The sequence below is a fragment of the Aquarana catesbeiana genome, linkage group LG02 (assembly GCF_042186555.1).
Source record: "Aquarana catesbeiana isolate 2022-GZ linkage group LG02, ASM4218655v1, whole genome shotgun sequence".
Classification (NCBI taxonomy): Eukaryota; Metazoa; Chordata; class Amphibia; order Anura; family Ranidae; genus Aquarana; species Aquarana catesbeiana.
The window spans coordinates 118,498,260-118,517,636 of NC_133325.1; the positions used below are offsets into that span (position 1 = coordinate 118,498,260).

Sequence of the window (19,377 nt, forward strand, 5' to 3'; positions counted from 1 at the left end):
TCAGGGACAGGTCTACTAAACCTAGAAATGTCCATGAAAATCAAGAACAATTAGTAATTATGTAAAGGGGAAGTGTCTAATCACTGGTTGCTTTAGCAACTTAAATCCGTTAAATAGCTTCACTTTTGCTTCATCAAAAAGAAGAACTCGGACAAAAAATGTTTAACGTGGAAGAAAAGCCTAACTATACCTATTCTTTAAAATGTTCCCTCTCCCTCCCCTTCACCTACCTCTGCTGCCTAACCTTTATAAAAAAATATCTGTATATTTACCTATTTTCTGCTCTGGCCCGGTCACGTTATCTTGCAGCTTGGCACTCCCTCCTCTCCCCTGCAGCAGTCACTGATACAGGGGGGCCGGAGCCGTGGGATCACTTGACCTGATGGGAGCATATTAAAAATAGGTATGTACACAGATCTCTTTATACAGGTTAGGCAGGATAGGTAGGAGAAGAGTGGGAGGCAACATTTTAAAGGATTATTATAGTTAGGATTCCAGCAGACCAAGTGCATATAGCAATGCACATCTGTTGGCAAGTTGTGTTGGGGTGCCATTCAGAATCAGTTTATAGTAATTAGCGTTGGCAAATGTGGTAACACACATGTTACCGCAACTCCATAGTGTGAACAGGCCCTTATGAAAACCCATACATTGCACATTCAGTGTTTTATATCACGTAGCTCTTTACAGAGCCAAATGTAACCAGCCTTCTACTGCTGCACAGTCCCTTGGTATTTATGAAGCAATATTCAATTAAAATTACACAAAAGCTGTTTTTTTTTAAATGTGATGACCTCATGACATATGTGGAATAGAATTGCAGCCATGTATAGATTTTTCAGTATAGCCAGCAGTAATTTCTTCCTTGGACAGTGCTTATCTTTCTTTGGTAATGGGAGTAATAACATGCAATCGTCTCCAAAGTGAATTTATATTTCCTTTTAAAAATGCAAATAGATCAGTTTTAATGACGAGCACTACAGCTTTTGTCTGTATCCACATTTATAACACCATGGTAAATTGGATGCAGCGAGATGCTGAGTAGCACAGAATGTGTGATTAACATGCTGAAATCACTAACACTTGCTTATCATTTGTAACTTAGTGAATAATTGTTAAGGAGAAAAAACAAGACAAATCCTATTAATGTTCTGCTTTCTATGTTCAGAGAACTTAAACTCCGTTCTAACATTCTGATGTATACAGTGTTTGTAGATCTTGGCAATAGACATCAGTAGGACCTGTGGACATAGTCAGGATGTCTTCAAACCAGTAAATCTCTTGAGCGTTGCATGGCACGCCATAGGTCTGTGTGGGTGGGCTCTGTTGACTTAACACACTTGTGGTAATAGAAAGCTGATGCTACTTTGTTATCTTGGGGTAGAATAGTCATCAGTGTAGGTTTTCTAACCTTCCTTATTTATACTCCCACTAGTACTGTTGGAAGGTCAGTGGTTAACTGCCTGTATACAGTAAGAAGCTATCCAAAGTTCAAATATGAATGCATTTAGACCCAAATGTGAGTAATGTTGTGACCGAACAGATGACACTATCATAGGGCAAGCAGTAGTAGGTCAACAGCACACCAATGCTTCATTCAGTAGAGCTTTGTTTTTACTTAAAGAGGAGCTTCAGGCCCCCCCCCCTCCAAAAAAATTACAAATACTGTAGCTGGTGACTTTTAATATGAGGTCACTTACCAGTCCAGGGATCCAGCGATTACCTCACTTTAGCCAATTCTTCAATTGGCTTCGGGCGCAGGTGCTGGCATCTTAAGTAAGGGAAACCGGCAGTATATCCTTGCGGCTTTCCTACTGCGCATGCACATGCCATGGTGGGCTTTGTGAGTGATCCCACAGTCTTCTGGGACCAGAGATGTGTTCCAGAAAGCTGCAGGGAAAGGCAAGGGGGCCAAACTTCTGGCTCAGTTCACGGTGCATCTGACTGGAAGTGGGAGCGGATACCTGTCAAAACCAGATACCCACTTCCCCAAAAAAAGTTCCAAATGTGGCAGTGGGGGGGGGGGATGCAAACGTGTGATGAAGTTCTGCTTTAGGCAAGATGAATTGCAAGGGTTCAGGGCTGTGCAGGAACCATGGATCCACATGATTAAGCCTTCATATGATTGATGGGATTGGCTCCTGATTTGATCAGGCATTCCTATGTCTATAGGCTGCTTTAGTGTATAATTAATTCAATGTAGAGAAGGTTTATTTAATGAAAGGACACATTTAAAGGAAAAAAAAGTAGAGTTGCCCTTTAGCTACATGCCCAGCCACCCCCCAAATATTTATACCTGGATAAATATTTTCTATCCTCCACCCTGATCCAGCTCTAAGCAGGACTTCCAGCCTTTCATTAAAACAAAAAAAAGGCCCGCTGTGGCCCCATTCTTCCCTATGGAAGAACCGCTGTAAATTCATGACTCTTCTGCCATATTAGAACCAGATGGAAAACTTGAAAACATTCTAAACTACAACCTACACCCAAGTGAACCTGTTCCATTATAGTTTAGACTATAAAAATAATATTTCAGTGTGAGGGGATTTTCCATTTGAGTTTAGACACGCGCATAAAATATATTCAAACGTGACTGCGCACTGTAATTACTGCATGCACTTGCATATCTAAAAATGTCTTTCAGTGTGACCCATTTCACCAAGTTCCCAGCAGTCTGTTCCAGTTCTTCTTTCCTGTGTTCCAACCATAATATGCTCCTCTTTCTGATCTGAAAATCTGTTTTCTTTTTCCTAGGGAGACAAGTGACCATGAGCCTTTATTGTATGTTGTGCTAATGACCAAGACAGTGACGGATTGTTGAGTTGCATCAGAGCTGGGGTCAGTATGGGGACGGCGACTGAAGAACTGGTGGTGGCAGAGGATGATTCGTCATTGAACCCCCTTTGCTTTGAGTGTGGTCAGCAGCACTGGACAAGGGAGAACCACCTGTACAATTACCTGAATGAAGTGGACGATGACCTGGTTTGCCACATTTGCCTTCAACCATTGCTGCAGCCGTTGGATACACCCTGCGGCCACACTTTCTGCTACAAGTGCCTCAGAAACTTCCTACAGGAGAAGGACTTCTGTCCACTGGACCGAAAGAGGCTGCACTTTAAACTGTGCAGGAAATCCAGCATCCTTGTGCACAAATTGCTGGATAAACTGGTTGTCTCCTGTCCTTTTTCTAATGCATGCAAGGACACCATGCAGCGCTGTGATGTAGAGGCTCATCTCAAAAACAGGTGAGACAAAATAAGAGTGTACTAGCAGTCAGACCTAATGTATAACTGCTGAAGGCACAAATAGGTCAATGCCGCCTAAATTTGAAGCTTACTTTGCACAGACACTGTCAAGGTGATTCTCATACCGGCATCATATATCTTTCAAGGACTACGGTAATGAGATATCTCCTTCAGAATTCCCATATCTGCCAAATTGACATGGTCATTACAGTGCCTTATTGTGATAATGTCATTCTCCCCCCGAGTGAATTTTCCATGATGTAGGAAAAATAAAAAAATGAGGAATCCAGGTGGGAAAGAGTGACATCTGTAATGTGGTCTTGTGGGATCCAGATGAGAACAAGTCATACCAATGATACAGTCATGTGGGAAGAGATAGGGACACAAGCTACAGCTGATACATCTTTCTAATGGAGCCTCGTAGACTGTAAAAAGTAGGCTTTACAAATAGATGCAACTGTATTGTTAAAACTTGTGTGAATGGAGAGAAATAAAAAAAAAAAAAAAAAAAAAAAAAGAAAACAGCAGGGTTTTTTTGAGCAGCCAAAACTGATCTTTCATTGGAAAAAGCACATATACAATTTTATAAGTTAATTTAGAGATCACGTCTTAAGCAAGCCATAGTAGAAAACCGGTTTTCTCATCATTAATATGCCGGCTACTGAAACTGCCAGATCGAACATGTTGAATTTTTTTTTTTTTTTAAACCAACAAATTTTGAATTGAAAAAATAAAAATTAAATGTGCATGAGCTAGGAAAGTATGACCCGGAAAGAAAAGAACGTTTACTGTCAAAAAAGTTCTTTCATACGTAATATTGAACATATATGAATAGCAGGCAACCAGAACAAGCTATGTGTCTGCATGCAGAGGGTAATACACAAAATGTGCTTGCATTATAGTGAAAATGGGTTCACACCATATGTACTAATGCACTCCCAGCACCAGGACACATCAAGTCTGCTAATGGAAGGCTAGTACATAAAGTGCACTAGTGTTTGCAAGCAGAGTGGAATACTCTGCTGTTAGAAAAAAATAATGTTTTTGTCTACGCGCTGCGATTTAACCACTTGCTGACTGCCCTGTAGCAGTTACACCTGTGCACAGGCTCACGTATATTTACGTGATTCTCCACTTCTGCCTGCAGGGGGCGCGCACGGGCTGCCAGCGCTCCACTTCTGCTGTGATTATTCACAACAGAAGCCGATTTGCGAGTGCCGGGCACACAATGTACACCGGCACCTGCAGATCATCGGGCATAGACTCAGAATGGAGCTCTGCCTATGTTAAAAAGGCAGAGTTCCATTCTGACAGGTGGTAAGGGATGGCATCTGTGTTCCTGCAAAGCAGGGACTCAAATCTATCTCTTCCTCTAGTAAAAGCAGCACACATACTAAACACAAACGCTGATTATGCACACACTTAATCCTTTGATTGCCGTAGATGTTTAAACCCTTCCCAGCCAGTGTCATTAGTACAGTGACAGTGCATATTTTTACTGATCACTGTATCAGTGTCACTGGTTCCCACAATCTGTCAAAAGTGTCAGTTAGTGTCCGATTGTCCACCGCAATATCGCAGTCCTGCTATAAGTCACTGATTGCCGCCATTACTAATATAAAAAATATTAACAAAAATTCTAGCATACAGTATCTCACAAAAACGAGTGCACCCCTGACATTTTTGTAAATATTTTATTATATCTTTTCATGTGACAACACTGAAGAATTGACACTTTGCTACAATGTAAAATAGTGAGTGTACAGCTTGTATAACAGTGTAAATTTGCTGTCCCCTCAAAATAACTCAACACACAGCCATTAATGTCTAAACTGCTGGCAACAAAAGTGAATACACCCCTAAGTGGAAATGTCCAAATTTGGCCCAAAAGTGTCAATATTTTGTGTGGCCATCATTATTTTCCAGCACTGCCTTAACCCTCTTGGGCATGGAGTTCACCAGAGCTGCACAGGTTGCCACTGGAGTCCTCTTCTAATCCTCCATGACGACATCACGGAGCTGGTGGAAGTTAGAGACCTTGTGCTCCTCCACCTTCCGTTTTGAGGATGCTCCATAGATGCTCAATAGGGTTTAAGTCTGGAGACATGCTTGGCCAGTCCATCGCCTTTACCTTCAGCTTTATGATGATTGGCCAAAGCATGCACCTGACCTGCATGCTTTGACCAATCACAGCATGCTCTGCTGAGAGAGCCATAATTGGCCAAAGGCAGGGTGACTTTGGGCAATCATGGCTCAGGGGGACTAAGTCCACGCCCCACACTATATAAGGCTGCTTACATAGAGGCCGTGTATAGTGTGTGGACGGAGATAGTTTGAGCTAGATTAGGCAAGCAGGTTAGTTAGTGGCAGTGTATTTGATATATGTAAAAATGACAGCAGACAGTTTTTGACAATTCCTTTATTTAAAAAAAAAAAGTGTCACGCGATGTCCATCCATCTTTAATCACGGCACTGACGGTCCCGAGAAAAAAAAAAACAGAAACACTCTCCCTCCATGGGAGGCGTCCCGTCGACTGCAGCCTTTTCGTGGTGACAGCTGTTATATAGCCAAGGGCAGGGCCCCCCCCGGTGACGTTACCGGATGACCCCGCCCCTTCTGTGGCCTGGTACGGTTCAGGAGGGGGGGACACTCTCTCGCCCCCCTTTTCCTGCAGCCTGCCAGGTTGCATGCTTGGATAAGGGTCTGAAATGGATTGTGGGGGGGGGGGCCACGCCATTTTGTTTTTAAATTTTGGTGCGGGGTTCCCACTAAAATCCAGACCTGAAGGGCCTGGTATGGATTTTTGGGGGGACCCCCATGCCATTTTTTTAAATTTTGGCGTGGAGTTCCGCTTAATATCCATACCAGACCGAAGGGCCTGGTAATGGACTGGGGGGGGACCCATGACCGTTTTTCAATGATTTTTATGTATATTGCTGGGATATGACAATACATTACAGCCACAAGCAATTTTCAGTTACATTTTTTCCTTTAGAAATGTAACTTTGCTGCAGTACTGTTATAAACATGGGAAAGAGGCGCTACTTTACAGGCAGACTAAGGGGACCCCCCCCCCCCCCCCGGCATGATATTTAAAGGAATATTTCATTCTTATTGTTTCACTTTAAGTATTAATAAAACCACTGCTCGTGAAAAAGCGGCTGTTTTTAAAAACTTTTTTTTGCATTGATACATGACCCCTGGGACAGTACCCAGGTCCCCAAACACTTTTTTTGGCAATAACTTGCATATAAGCCTTTAAAATGAACACTTTAGATTTTTGTCCAATAGACTTTAATGGTATTCACATGTTCGAACAAATTTTTGGTCTGTTCGCATATTCTGGTGCGAACCGAACTGGGGGGTGTTCGGCTCATCCCTACTCAGCTTCTTTAGCCAGGCAGTGGTCGTCTTGGAGATGTGTTTGGGGTCGTTATCCTGTTGGAATACTTCCCTGCGGGCTGTGGCCCAGTCTCCGAAGGGAGGGACTCTGCTTCAGTATGTCACAGTACATGTTGGCATTCATGGTTTCCTCAATGAACTGTAGCTCCCCAGTGCCAGCAGCACTCATACAGCCTCAGACCATGACACTCCCACCACCATGCTTGACTGTAGGCAAGACACACTTGTCTTTGTACTCCTTATCTGGTTGCAGCCACACACGCTTAACACCATCTGAACCAAATAAGTTTATCTTGGTCTCATCAGACCACAGGACATTGTTCCAGTAATCCACGTCCTTAGTCTGCTTGTCTTCAGCAAACTGTTTGCGGGCTTTCTTGTGCATCATCTTTAGAAAAGAGACGGCAGCCATGCAGACCAATTTGATGCAGTGTGCAGCGTATGGTCTGAGCACTGACAGGCTGACCCCCCACCCCTTCAACCTCTTCAGCAATGCTGGCAGCACTCATACATATATTTCCCAAAGACAACCTCTGGATATGACGCAGAGCACGTGCACTCAACTTCTTTGGTCGACCATGGTGAGGCCTGTTCTGAGTGGAACCTGTCCTGTTAAACCTCGGTTTGATCTTGGCCACCATGCTGCAGCTCAGTTTCAGGGTTTTGCCAATCTTCTTATAGCCTAGGCCATCTTTATGTAGAGTAATTCTTTTTTTCAGATTCTCAGAGAGTTCTTTGCCATGAGGTGCCATGTTGAACTTCCAGTGACCAGTATGAGAGAGTGAGAGCGATAGCACCAAATTTAACACACCTGCTCCCCATTCACACCTGAGAAACACTAATGAGTCACATGACACCAAGGAGGGAAAATGGCTAATTGGGCCCAATTTGGACATTTTCACTTAGGGGTGTACTCACTTTTGTTCCAAGCGGTTTAGACATTAATGGCTGTGTGTTGAGTTATTTTGAGGGGACAGCAAATTTACACTGTTATACAAGCTGTACACTCACTACTTTACATTGTAGCAAAGCGTCATTTCTTCAGTGTTGTCACATGAAAAGATAGAATAAAATATTTACAAAAATGTGAGGGGTGTACTCAGTTTTGTGAGATACTGTATGTATATATAGCAGTGTAAGTAAAATTGTACCTTCAGACAATCATGATTGAATATCCACAATTCTCTAACAGCATTTTTACTGTGGCAAAACAAGCACAAATAATGCCATGGTTGTTGATTCCAATAAGCTGTGCATAAAGCTAATCCCACTTTATTATATATCCGCAGATCTCTCAAATCTGTATAATATATATTTATAATACAGTCAAGAACAACCCTCCTACGTATTCATTGCAAACCAGACTTCCGCAGTACATAGTCCAGATATGCTTGCTACAAGTCCTTTTCACCTCAATTTAATTTCAATATGCTGTACAAATGGTACAAAACAATAAACCTCCATAGCATTCATATGCAGTCAAAGTTATATTCAGCAAGAAGGGAGTAAAAATAAACATAATCCGCCTTTAAATAACATCCACAAAAAGTAAATAGTATGCTGGATCCAGTCGCAGAACCACCACTGAATAATTGGGCTTGTTTACAATGGTTTCATGCTGTTGTGTTAAGTTGGCTACAATGCTTGCTGCGTTAATGCAGCCCATTTATTTTGAATGAGTATTCGTTGCATCTCAGAAAATAAAAAATTGGCACTTTTTTGACAATGCAGTGCACCTGGGGACATCTGCACGCTATGTCGCACTATAGTTCTGATGCATTTTTGTATATATACGTTGGGATGCACTTGAAAATTAATGACAGTGCACTGCATGGCACATACAGTATCTCACAAAAGTGAGTACACCCCTCACATTTTTGTAAATATTTTATTATATCTTTTCATGTGACAACACTGAAGAAATAACACTTTGCTACAATGTAAAGTAGTAGTGAATGTACAGCTTGTATAACACTGTAAATTTGCTGTCCCCTCAAAATATCTCAACACACAGCCATTAATGTCTAAACTACTGGCAACAAAAGTAAGTACACCACTAAGTGAAAACGTCCAAATTGGGCCCAGTTAGCCATTTTCCCTCTCCGGTGTCATGTGACTCGTTAGTGTTACAAGGTCTTTGGTGTGAATAGGGAGCAGGTGTGTTAAATTTGGTGTTTGTCATGGCTGGGCTAAGCCCTTCCTTCTAAAAGCTGGCCGCTCAGCTGTCGGCTAATTGCCAGCTCCTTTCTCGCCACAGTGACTCGCCTGTTGATGATATCCTGTTCGTCAGTCCTGCCTACTTAAGCCGTCCAGCCCAGATGATCTCTGCCTTCACCTTGGTCACATCTCTAGAGACGTTCTCCTGTGTTCCTGTTAAAGACTTGCTTGGCTGACATTCCTTTTGGCTACAGATCCTGCTTGCTGTTCTACTACACTCATCTCTGGTTCCCTGACGTTTTGGCTTGTCTGACTAACCATTCCGGTTCCTGAACTCTGGCTATGTTTTGACTACGTTTACACTGTTTACCTTTTTATTATTATTAATAAACAAGTGTGATTTAACTGTACTTCTGTCGTAGTCTGATTCATGGTTTCTGACAGTAGGCGAAGGCCATGAATTCAGAAGATGCAGTCAATCCACTTGTTGGTAATATTTTTTCCAGATTGGATGAGCAGGATCACCGCATGGATCAGTTTGCCATGGCGTTACAAATGCTCCTGAGTCGCACGGCTCACCTGGAATCTCCCACTGTGGCTGCCCTGGTACAACCTGTGTTGTAGGCCATCCCTGCTGCTGCTCTCTCTTTTCAGGCACCCGCCTCGAATATTACCTCTATAAGAGGTATGTCTGGTTCCACTCCGCTTCCCCAGCGATTTGGGGGCGATCCAGTCCAATTCAGAGGGTTTCTCAACCAGGTTGAGATATACTTTGAGATGCTGTCCCAGGCGTTTCCCACGGACAGAAGAAGGTAAGTTTTGTGATATCTTTGCTTTCTGACAGATCCTTGGCCTGGGCAAACCCTCTATGGGAGACGCAAAAACCTGTTGTCTTGAGTTACCCGGAGTTTGTGGCTTCTTTTAAAAGGGTATTTGACGTTCCCGCATGCTCTGCTTCTGCTGCCAAGTGCCTCATGTCCATCAAACAGAGTACGAGAACTGTTGCCGATTACGCCATTGAATTCCGTACTCTGGCAACAGAGGTTGCTTGGAACAATGAGGCCCTTGTGGCTACTTTTTCTCATGGTCTCTCGGATACCATCAAGGATGAGATAGCAGCCCGAGATATACCCACTGAGCTGGAGAAGTTGATCACGTTTGCCATCCTCATTGACTCCAGACTCAGAGAAAGACTTCCGTACAGGGCACACGTGGAGCGTGCTGTGATCACCGTGTCACTGAGACTCGGGTGATCACCGATCCAAGTAAGGGGCCGGTCCCGGCCCCTTACCATGTGATTAGCTGTCAGCCAGTCCCACCCTTGCCTCCCTCACCTCCCATGCTTTCTGGTACCGAGTTGGTCTGTGAAGATAAACCCATGCACTTGGGCTTCACGCGTCTCTCTGCGGATGAGAGAACCCTTAGGAGGAGGGAGAGATTGTGCCTTAATTGTGGCCAGGCAGGTCACTTTTTGAAGTCTTGTCCTACCCGTCCAGGGAACGCCCGAACCTTGAGGTCCTGTCACAGACAGACCTCCGGTGGCGTTGTTTTGTCCCCAGTTATCCAGAAGGATAAGCCCCTGGTTTCAGTTACCCTTTCTTGGGCTGAGTCGTCCATCAAGCTCAGGCTCTGGGGCTGCAGGCCTGTTCATTGAGGCTGCCTTTGTATCAAAGCCCTTGATTCCGCTGCAGTTGTGTGACACTCCACTTGCCATTGAGGCTCTTGACGGGAGACCTCTACAGCCTGCCCATGTGACTCATGAGACTGTTCCATTGTCCATGGCCCTAGGGGCTCTTCACCATGAGATAATCCAATTCCAAATTATTTTCTCACCTAAGTTTCCACTGGTTATTGGTTATCCTTGGTTACAGAGGCACAACCCCTCTTTTAATTGGCTCTGTGCTGAGGTTCTCTCCTGGTTGCCACAATGCAGTAAGACATGCTTCCAGAAGGTAGCCAAGGTCACCGCTTCACTCTCCTCCCTAAACAGTAGCACACAGGGGTAACTAGAGACACAGGAGGGCAGAAGGGTCACTGGAGACACAGGGGCACACGGGAGTCACTGGAGACACAGGAGCGCACAGGGGTCACTGGAGATATTTACAAAAATGTGAGGGGTTTGTAGATGCTATAAGGTTTGCGTAAATCAATCAATATATGCTTATTGGGATTTTTTTTTACAAAAAACGTAGCAGAATACATATTGGCCTGCATTTATGAATAAATTAGATTTTGTTATTTATTTTATTGAAGATATTTTATAGCAGAGAGTAAAAAATATTGTTTTTTTTTTCCAAAATTACCAGTCTATTTTAGTTTTTAGCTCAAAAAATAATTTAGTAGAGTGTGACTCGGGGTGAATTTTCATTACCAAAAGCGGTAACCCCGAGCCACACTTGGGATTGTATTGCAGTATCCTGGGAAAGTTACTAACCTTGTCCCCAGGATCCTGCAATGTCTCCCTGCTATGTCTGCTGCTGTGTCCTCTGCTCGATCTATCACAGTGACTGGCTTCGTTCCCTGTGAGCGCCGCAACGCACAGGGATGGAGCCTGGCGCCAAATTCAAAAAGTGAAAAACACAAAACGCATACAGTACACTGTAATCTTACAGATTACATTACTGTATCAAATTATTTCACCTCCCTTATGTCCAGTGCCCTGCATGCAGTTTTATATTATAGATACTGTTCTTTCTGCCTGGAAACTTGAGAATGTCCATAGCAACCAAAAAGTGTCCCTTTACGCCAAAAGCAGTTTTTAGACCAGCTAGAAAACAATGATAATAAATTAGAATCACTTGCAGAATTGAGCGATAGTGATTTGTGGGGATATTGGTCATTAAACACTGAAAGTGACGACAGCGACAATTCTGAAACTGAGCAAATTTCAGTGTTTTTGATTTGATTACATTATTCAATACATTTTATTATTATTATATTATTATTTGTTATAATTATTTATAGTTATTTATTATATCATAATTTATGATTTCGTGTTTCAAACTATCATACCCGGGATGTCTACTAGACTCTTCTTTGGACAGATTTAAGTGTGTTATTCCTGAGAATTGCAGACCTACAATATAAAACGCCACATTTGTAAAATATGCAAAACAATGTACCGCTTTCAGCATCAAAAATCTGACATAATCGAAGGGAGGTTAAAGCATGCCAATATTCTGTTGGCTTTGCTTGCAGCAGCCTGGCATTGCATGCCATTGCTGAGCCTGTCATTTACTAGGACCCCCAGGTCCTTTCCCATCCTATATTCCCCCAGAGGTTCTCCCCCTAGCAAGTAAATTGCATTCATATGTTTGGCACCCAAATGCATTATTTTACATTTTTCAACATTAAACCTTATTTGCCATGTGGTTGCCCACTCCATTAATTTGTTTAGAACTTGCAAGGTTTCCACATTCTGCGTTAAGTTATTGCCCTTCTTGCTTTGTATCATCTGCAAATATTGAGATTGATCCTCCAGATCGTTTATGAATAAATTAAATAGGATTGGTCCCAGGACATAACCCTGGAGGACTCCACTTTCCACACCAGTCCATTCCGAGTACTCGCCATTTATCAACACCCTCTGGACTCGCCCGTGTAGCCAGTTTTCAATCCATGTACTCACCCTATGGTCCATGCCGACAGACCTTAGTTTGTACAGTAAATGTTCATGGGGAACTGTATTGAATGCCTTTGTAAAATCCAAATACACCACATCTACAGGCCTTCTTTTATCTAGATGGCAGCTCACTTCCTCATAGAAGGTTAATAGATTGGTCTGACAAGAACGATTCTTCATGAATCCATGCTGATTACTGCTAATAATACTAATATCTTAATTACTAAAATCGTGTATATAGTCCCTTATCAACCCCTCCAAGAGCTTGCAGACTATTGATGTTAGGCTAACTGGCCTGTAGTTCCCAGTGATGTATCTCGGCCCTTTTTTTAAATATTGGTGCTACATTGGCTTTTCTCTAATCAGCTGGTACCATTCCAGTCAGTAGACTGTCCAAAAAATTAGAAACAATGGTCTGGCTAGCACTTGACTGAGTTCCTTAAGGACCCTCGGGTGCAAGCCATCTGGTCCAGGTGACTTATTAATGTTAAGTTTTTCAAGTCTATTTCTAATTCTGTCATCTGTTAGCCATGAGGATGCTTCCTGTGACATGTTATGAAGATTAACATTGCAGCCTTGGTTACTGAATCCCCCCGTTTCCCTTGTGAAGACTGAGAAGAACAAATTCAAAACCATTGCCATCTCTCTGTCTTTTGTAACCAGATTCCCTTCATCATCCTTTATGGGGCCAATACAGGTAGTCCCCGAGTTACGAACCTCCGACTTGCGAACGACTCCTACTTACAAACGGGAGACAGCGTGACGTTCTGCGCATGCGCAGCCACTTTTCGACGGCGGGAACCTTGAAAAAAACATCAGAAAACATCGGAAAACGACGTCTTTGCCGTTCTGTGCATGCGCTTCTGACGAACATTTCCGACTTAAGAACAAACCTGCAGTCCCTAACCCGTTCATAACTCGGGGACTGCCTGTATGGTCTGACCTCCCTTTCTTATTATTTATATACTTAAAGAATTTCTTGTTTTTTTTTTTTTTTTTACTCTCCTGCGCTATGTGTCTTTCGTGTTCTATCTTAGCCGCCCTGATTGCACCCTTACATTTCTTATTGCATTCTTTGTAAAGTTGAAATGTTGACGAGGACCCCTCAGCCTTGTATTTTTTGAAGGCCTTCTCCTTTGCTTTTATATGCGATTTTACGTTGGAGTTAAGCCACCAAGGACTTTTGTTAGCTCTTTTACATTTATTTCCCATTGGAATGCACTGGCCAATACCTTTATTTAATATGCTCTTAAAACACTACCATTTTTCCTCCATGTTCTTTGTATACCCAGGATTTTATCCCATTTAATTTCTTCTAGCAAGGAGCGCAGTTTAGAGAAGTTGGCTCTTTTGAAATTCATGTCTTTGTATTACCCTTGTGTTTCCTATTTGTGTAATTTATACTGAAACTAATTGACCTGTGGTTGCTCTTTCCTAAATTCCTAAATAGGTCTAGTAACGCTTTGTTTCTTGTTGGTGCATTTACCCATGAAATTGTCCTGCAAGACATTTAGGAAATGGCGAGCCTTAGACGAATGCACGGGTTCTTCCGCCCAGTCTATGTCTGGATAATTAAAATCCCCCATTATAATGACACTTCCCATCGTTGCCACCATTCCAAACTGTGATAGGAGGTCCGCTTCCCCCTCCTCTCTCTGGTTAGGGGGCCTATAGCATACTCCCAGTATTACTTTCCCCTTGGTTTCCTCCCTTTGAAGCTCTACCTATTGTTGGATGGGGCATCTTGTGGTAAGCTGCACTGTGATCCCCATCTGTTCCCAGGTGCACAGATGCTGACCAATGATCTCTCTGCAAATGAGAGAGGCAAAGCTGCCTACACTGTCGTGAGATGCTAGAGCCGGGCCAAGTAGGTGAGATGGGAGGAAGCATTTAGGTGGGGGGGAGAGATGAGGGCTGTGGAGGGAAATATGTGCAGAGGTGGGGGATGGGTGAGAGTGATGCAGAGGTAAGTGCCGAGGAGGGGTGGAAAAGTGAGATGCGAACAGCCTGTAAAATGGAGCTGAACCCTACAGCACACCCATAAACCCTGCATTCTGTATGTAGCGCACTCCTCAACCCTGCACTCTATATACAGCTCACCCCTGAACTCTGCACTCTGTACATAGCACACCTCTGAACTCTGTACTCTGTACATCGAGCAGGGCTTGAAAAATTTGCTTTGAATCTAGGAGCCAGCTAAAGAAGTTTGGAGCCAGTTTTTTTTAACTAACAAAGCTTACAGGTAGAACATGTAACATGTTCCCGAAGGTGAACCTGTCCTTTAACCCTTTTCACTGCCAGAGCCGTTTTTGCCCCAAAACATTACATATTTTCTGAAAGCAGACACCCTAGAGAATAAAATAGTGGTAGTTCCAGTTTTTCATGTCACAAGATATTACCGCAAAACTTCAGTAAAATACACATTAAAGTCAATTTTAGGGCACACAAATGCAATAATTTACCGAGTAAATAGATACCCGACATGTCAAACCCTAAAATTGCGTGCCCTAGTAAAATGGTGACAAACTTCAGTACCTTATATTTGCCATAGGTGATGCTTCAAAAGCCCCCTATAGTTCATCAGTTTAGCATTACGAAGGAGGTCTGGTGCTAGAATTATTGCTGTCATTCTAACGTGCTCTGCTATATGCAACGCGTGTCGCAATCAACGTTTTCAGGAGTAGGCGCCCCTACATGTGCGTTTGTGCTTGTGCGCATATGTGGGGTCTCAATTTTGGGGGGGAGGGGGGCGGGGGATTTTATGTTGCTGAGTGTAACTTAAATTTTTTTACAATTAAAAAGAATTTTTTTTTTTTACTTAAAGTTTAACTGAACTTTTGAACTTTTGTTGAGAAAAAATATTCCCCTCTGTGCGATCTATGTACTTTGTACTGCAAGGATTTTAACAAACTTTGTTGCAGATTCCTACCTTTTGTTCTGAAAAATTCACTGTTTGTTCCTCTGTGCAGAGTGAGTTTAATGGGAGTGGTTTCATAATTATCCATCAGCTGTGCAGCTGCAGAGCACTAATAAGGAAATCTTTAGACGTGTTCCTATTGGGAGTATCTCACAAAAAATGACATTTTTGATGCAGGGGATGCCTGAAATATGGCTTGTATCTTAGGCAGACTTCTGGGAAAATTGGTGACCCAATCACACAAGCAGGAAATTATATTTCTGGTGGGTGGTCAATACACATTCTGTGTACAGAACAACTCTAGGTAGCCATATTGCATGGCACTTTTTAGAAAATTACAGCGGCAGCAGATTGCAAAGAAAAGGTAATTTTTTAAAACATTCAATTACAGTATCACTTGTATACGCTATATTGTTTTTTCTTTATTTGCTATTTTTTTCCCCACGAAAGTGGAGTTGCCCATTAACTTTTTGTCCCCTATATGAAGAAAAAAAAGTTATGTTAATTTTTTTTTTTTTGGTGACAGGTTCTCTTTAATGAGACATGCAGGGTCTAAAAGACCCTCAATGCCTCCCCTGTGCTCCACTGAATGTAATGTAATGCACATCTCACTGCACTACATTCTTTGAAACTGCCAACGGGGACCGTAAGTGACGCAATTTTTCTTGTTACCATGGCAACCTGGTGCCTGGGATTTGTCGAGCACATGCCTGAACTCCGCACATAACGCACGCCTAGTATTTATTGCCCTTTTAAGATCCTCCCACTTTTAGTGGAATTTGACCACAGCCACCATTCAGTGTGGTTTGGAGGGGGGGAGGGGCATGGTTGAGTTGCACCTGCACCTGTTCTTTGAGAAAAAAGCCCTGGATAAATGTATATAGTCTTACAAATATAACCGGCCCTTTGAGGGCAACCATATTGCTTATGTGGCCCATGATGAAACTGAGTTTGACCTCCCTGGCTTACAATATACCAATGGGTGGAGAGAAACTGTATATAGCCTATCATGTTCACATCATTGCAATATTATATAATGATGATTATATACTAAAGGAGTAGCGCATGTTACATTTGCAAAGTGGATTTTTACGTAAAATGGTGAAATAGTTTGCATTCCTTTAATTTGGCATAACCTAGCATTGGTGTTGATTTGTTAAACAAGTACAGGCTGTTCATTTAACAAAGAGAATGTTAGAGAATTAGAAATTACTTACATAGTGTAGTATGCCTGGCTCTAATAGAGGGGCTGCCAGTGACCACTGTAGGTTTTTTATTTTTAATAATAGCGGCGGGGGGGGCAGAAACAGAGACACAGAGAGGGAGCTGACAGGCAAGGAGGAGGGGGAGAGAGGAGAGCATAGAGGACAGCTGCGTATGACGGAGGGACGCACTTTGACCACGGTGGTCAAGGCTCAGAAGCCCTAATTTTTGTGGTCAGTACAGAGAGGGGATACAGGAAGTGGCAGGTTCAGGGAAGCTTTTTTACAGTTTAGAGGGGGCAGATTACACAGCACAAGCACTGTGCTGTTTAATCTGCTTTAAGGGACGGGGATCTGAATTTTATTTTTATTTTTTTTGGGGGTTAACAAACACTTTAAAGAGGACACCAATGTATGACAAGGATATTTAGGAACCTCAGCAAGCACTGGACCGTCACTTAAAAATGACATGACCATTCATCCTCATCCTCCCCCTCATCAGCTTTGGTGGTTTTTTAATGTTTTCTGGGAATGGGTACTGTTTTGTGATAGGTACCTGCTTTCAGTATTGCATTTCTCATCTAGACAAGGTATACAGTACATCATCTTGACCTGGTGGAAAATTGTTGGCTGAACAGTGACTGCATCTGATCAGACAATAGTTGTAGTGGGAGATGCGTAGTGGGAGATGCGTCCATCCACACTGTTTATCGAGGGCCGTGGGAATCCGTTCGATTTTTTTTGTTTAGCTTGCAGGATGAATGAAAGAATGAAAGATATTATTAGTATATGGCCACTTTTAGTGTGTGCAGTCTCCTAATTGTGGTTTGGGTCTTCCAAGGGCCACAATGTATGGCAGGGTTTAGAAGGAGCCCCAGCATGCACTGGATTAGTGTGTGCAGTCTCCCTATAATGGTACTTAAAGCGGTTGTATACCTTTATTTTTAACTTTTACCTACAGGTAAGCCTATAATAAGGCTTACCTGTAGGTAAAAAAAATATCTCCTAAACCTGTAAGGTTTAGGAGATATTCCCCTCGCAATGAGCCGCTGACTGCAGCGGCGCATGCGCACAGGGGATTCTCGGCTGACAGCCCGGCAAACTCCGGAGCTTGCCGGGCAGAAGTCTCCCGCGCATGACATTGCATTGACATTGCCACTCACAGCGCCGGAGCCGCGATACCCGGAAGACACGCCGAGGGGAGATGTCAGCTCCCTCGGCGTGGACCAGGTGAGATGCCGGCGCCTCGTTCTAAGGTAAGTATCTCATAATGAGCTAGTATGCAGTGCATACTAGCTCATTATGCCTTTTCCCTTGCAGGTGTAGACAAAAAAAAAAAAAAGACAGCGGGTATACAACCGCTTTAACATTTTAGTCTTCTGAGGACTGGAGGCGGACTTGGCCGGGGGGCTTGATGCCCCATAAAAAGGTTGCACTGCTTCCGTCGCAAACATGCCTAAAGGTTTCCTGTTGAAGATGAGTAAAAGTCCCCTCCAATGTTCTACCCAGTGCAGGATGAGGACAGAATGCAGGCCGCCCCCCCGGCATGGATGTTTTATGCTGTGTCCGAGCAGAGACTGGCTTCATGCCCCACCGGAAGCTCTCCTCTGGCCAGCCCTGACTGAGCCACCCCGGCTTTCCCCTGCAGCCCTGTTCACCCCCTGATGGCAAGTTGGGGAACTCTGAGTCGGTGCAGCAGGCGCTGTCCAGCCCAACCTGGGGGTTGGGAGGAGGCAGGGAAGAGGAAGAGTGGGAGGGGGGCCGAGTCGCTGCACCATGGGCCTCTGGGTTGTACTTGCCAAGTTGCCAGTCAGCCCCTACTGAAGACCCTAAGCTATGGCTTTGGTTAGCAGGACACGTAGAAAGTATGGGATTCGTTTGCAAATCCTCTCTACAGTGGTATTGCGTTTTTGAGTCTTCTGAGTATCCCAAGTCATAGCAGGGGTTAGCAGGAGCCACAGCAAGCACTGGATTAGTGTGTGCATTCTCCCTATAGCAGTACTTCGAATTGGGGTCTTCCAAGGACCCCCAAATCATATGTGAGGTCAGCAGGAGCCTCAGCAAGCACTAGAATAATATGCAGAGTCTCTTTTTAGTGGTTCTTCATATTTTAGTCTTACGGGGAGCCTAATTCATGTCAGGGATCAGCAGGAGCCTACAGACTTCCTGTTGGGGTAATGGTTAGTAGTCGTACCTCATCTATCCATACAAGTCTGAGACACCTGTACTATCTGTACCAATGGTGCGTGCTCACCCTCATTAAAAAAACTGCTTACAGTGGCGGAAATAAATGAGTTTTACTTGCAGAGGTATGAACACAAATATTTCAAAATCCTTTAGAACCATAATGAGAAAATGGATTACCATTAATTCAAATTACAAAGATGAGGTTGTGATTTAAAATGTTCATGAGACTGTGCGGGGGCATGTCGACTACTTTTATTCAATGTGTAGGATTGAAATAAGCCCTAATAGGTTGCTAAATCTGAAAAATAATATCACTATACTTTGCACCCTATTGTCTTTATATGTCAGCTAGTGAATATTGTATATAACAGAATCTGCCAAGCAGTCCCTTAGTAAAGAACTACATGTCACAGCATACCCCGACAGGCAGAAATTGATAAGTCATGGTAGGGTTGCCAGTTCCTCAGCTGGTGGTCTGACGGTTTTCTGTGTCTGATGTAAAGTGCTTCCGATGTCTCTGCAGAAATTCGATATTTTTTTAAGAAAACCAGACTGCAGCCAGACAATAATAAATGGTGCTTGAATAAAATGAAGCTGCAAGTATTGTGTGGATGAGACATGCTTCATTACCTGTTTTAGACCCA

The 19,377-nt window shown here is 43.2% G+C and overlaps 1 protein-coding gene across 3 annotated transcripts in view; it reads left to right on the forward strand.

Moving 5' to 3' along the window:
* LNX2 (ligand of numb-protein X 2) overlaps nucleotides 1–19,377 on the forward strand; it is a 241,317-nt gene that overhangs the window by 110,154 nt on the left and 111,786 nt on the right. For all 3 annotated transcript variants that reach the window (XM_073613387.1, XM_073613386.1, XM_073613388.1), the window contains one exon: nucleotides 2,755–3,245. In XM_073613387.1, coding sequence (XP_073469488.1) covers nucleotides 2,845–3,245 — 401 coding nt within the window. In that variant the 5' untranslated portion in view covers nucleotides 2,755–2,844. The remainder of the gene's footprint in view (nucleotides 1–2,754; nucleotides 3,246–19,377) is intronic.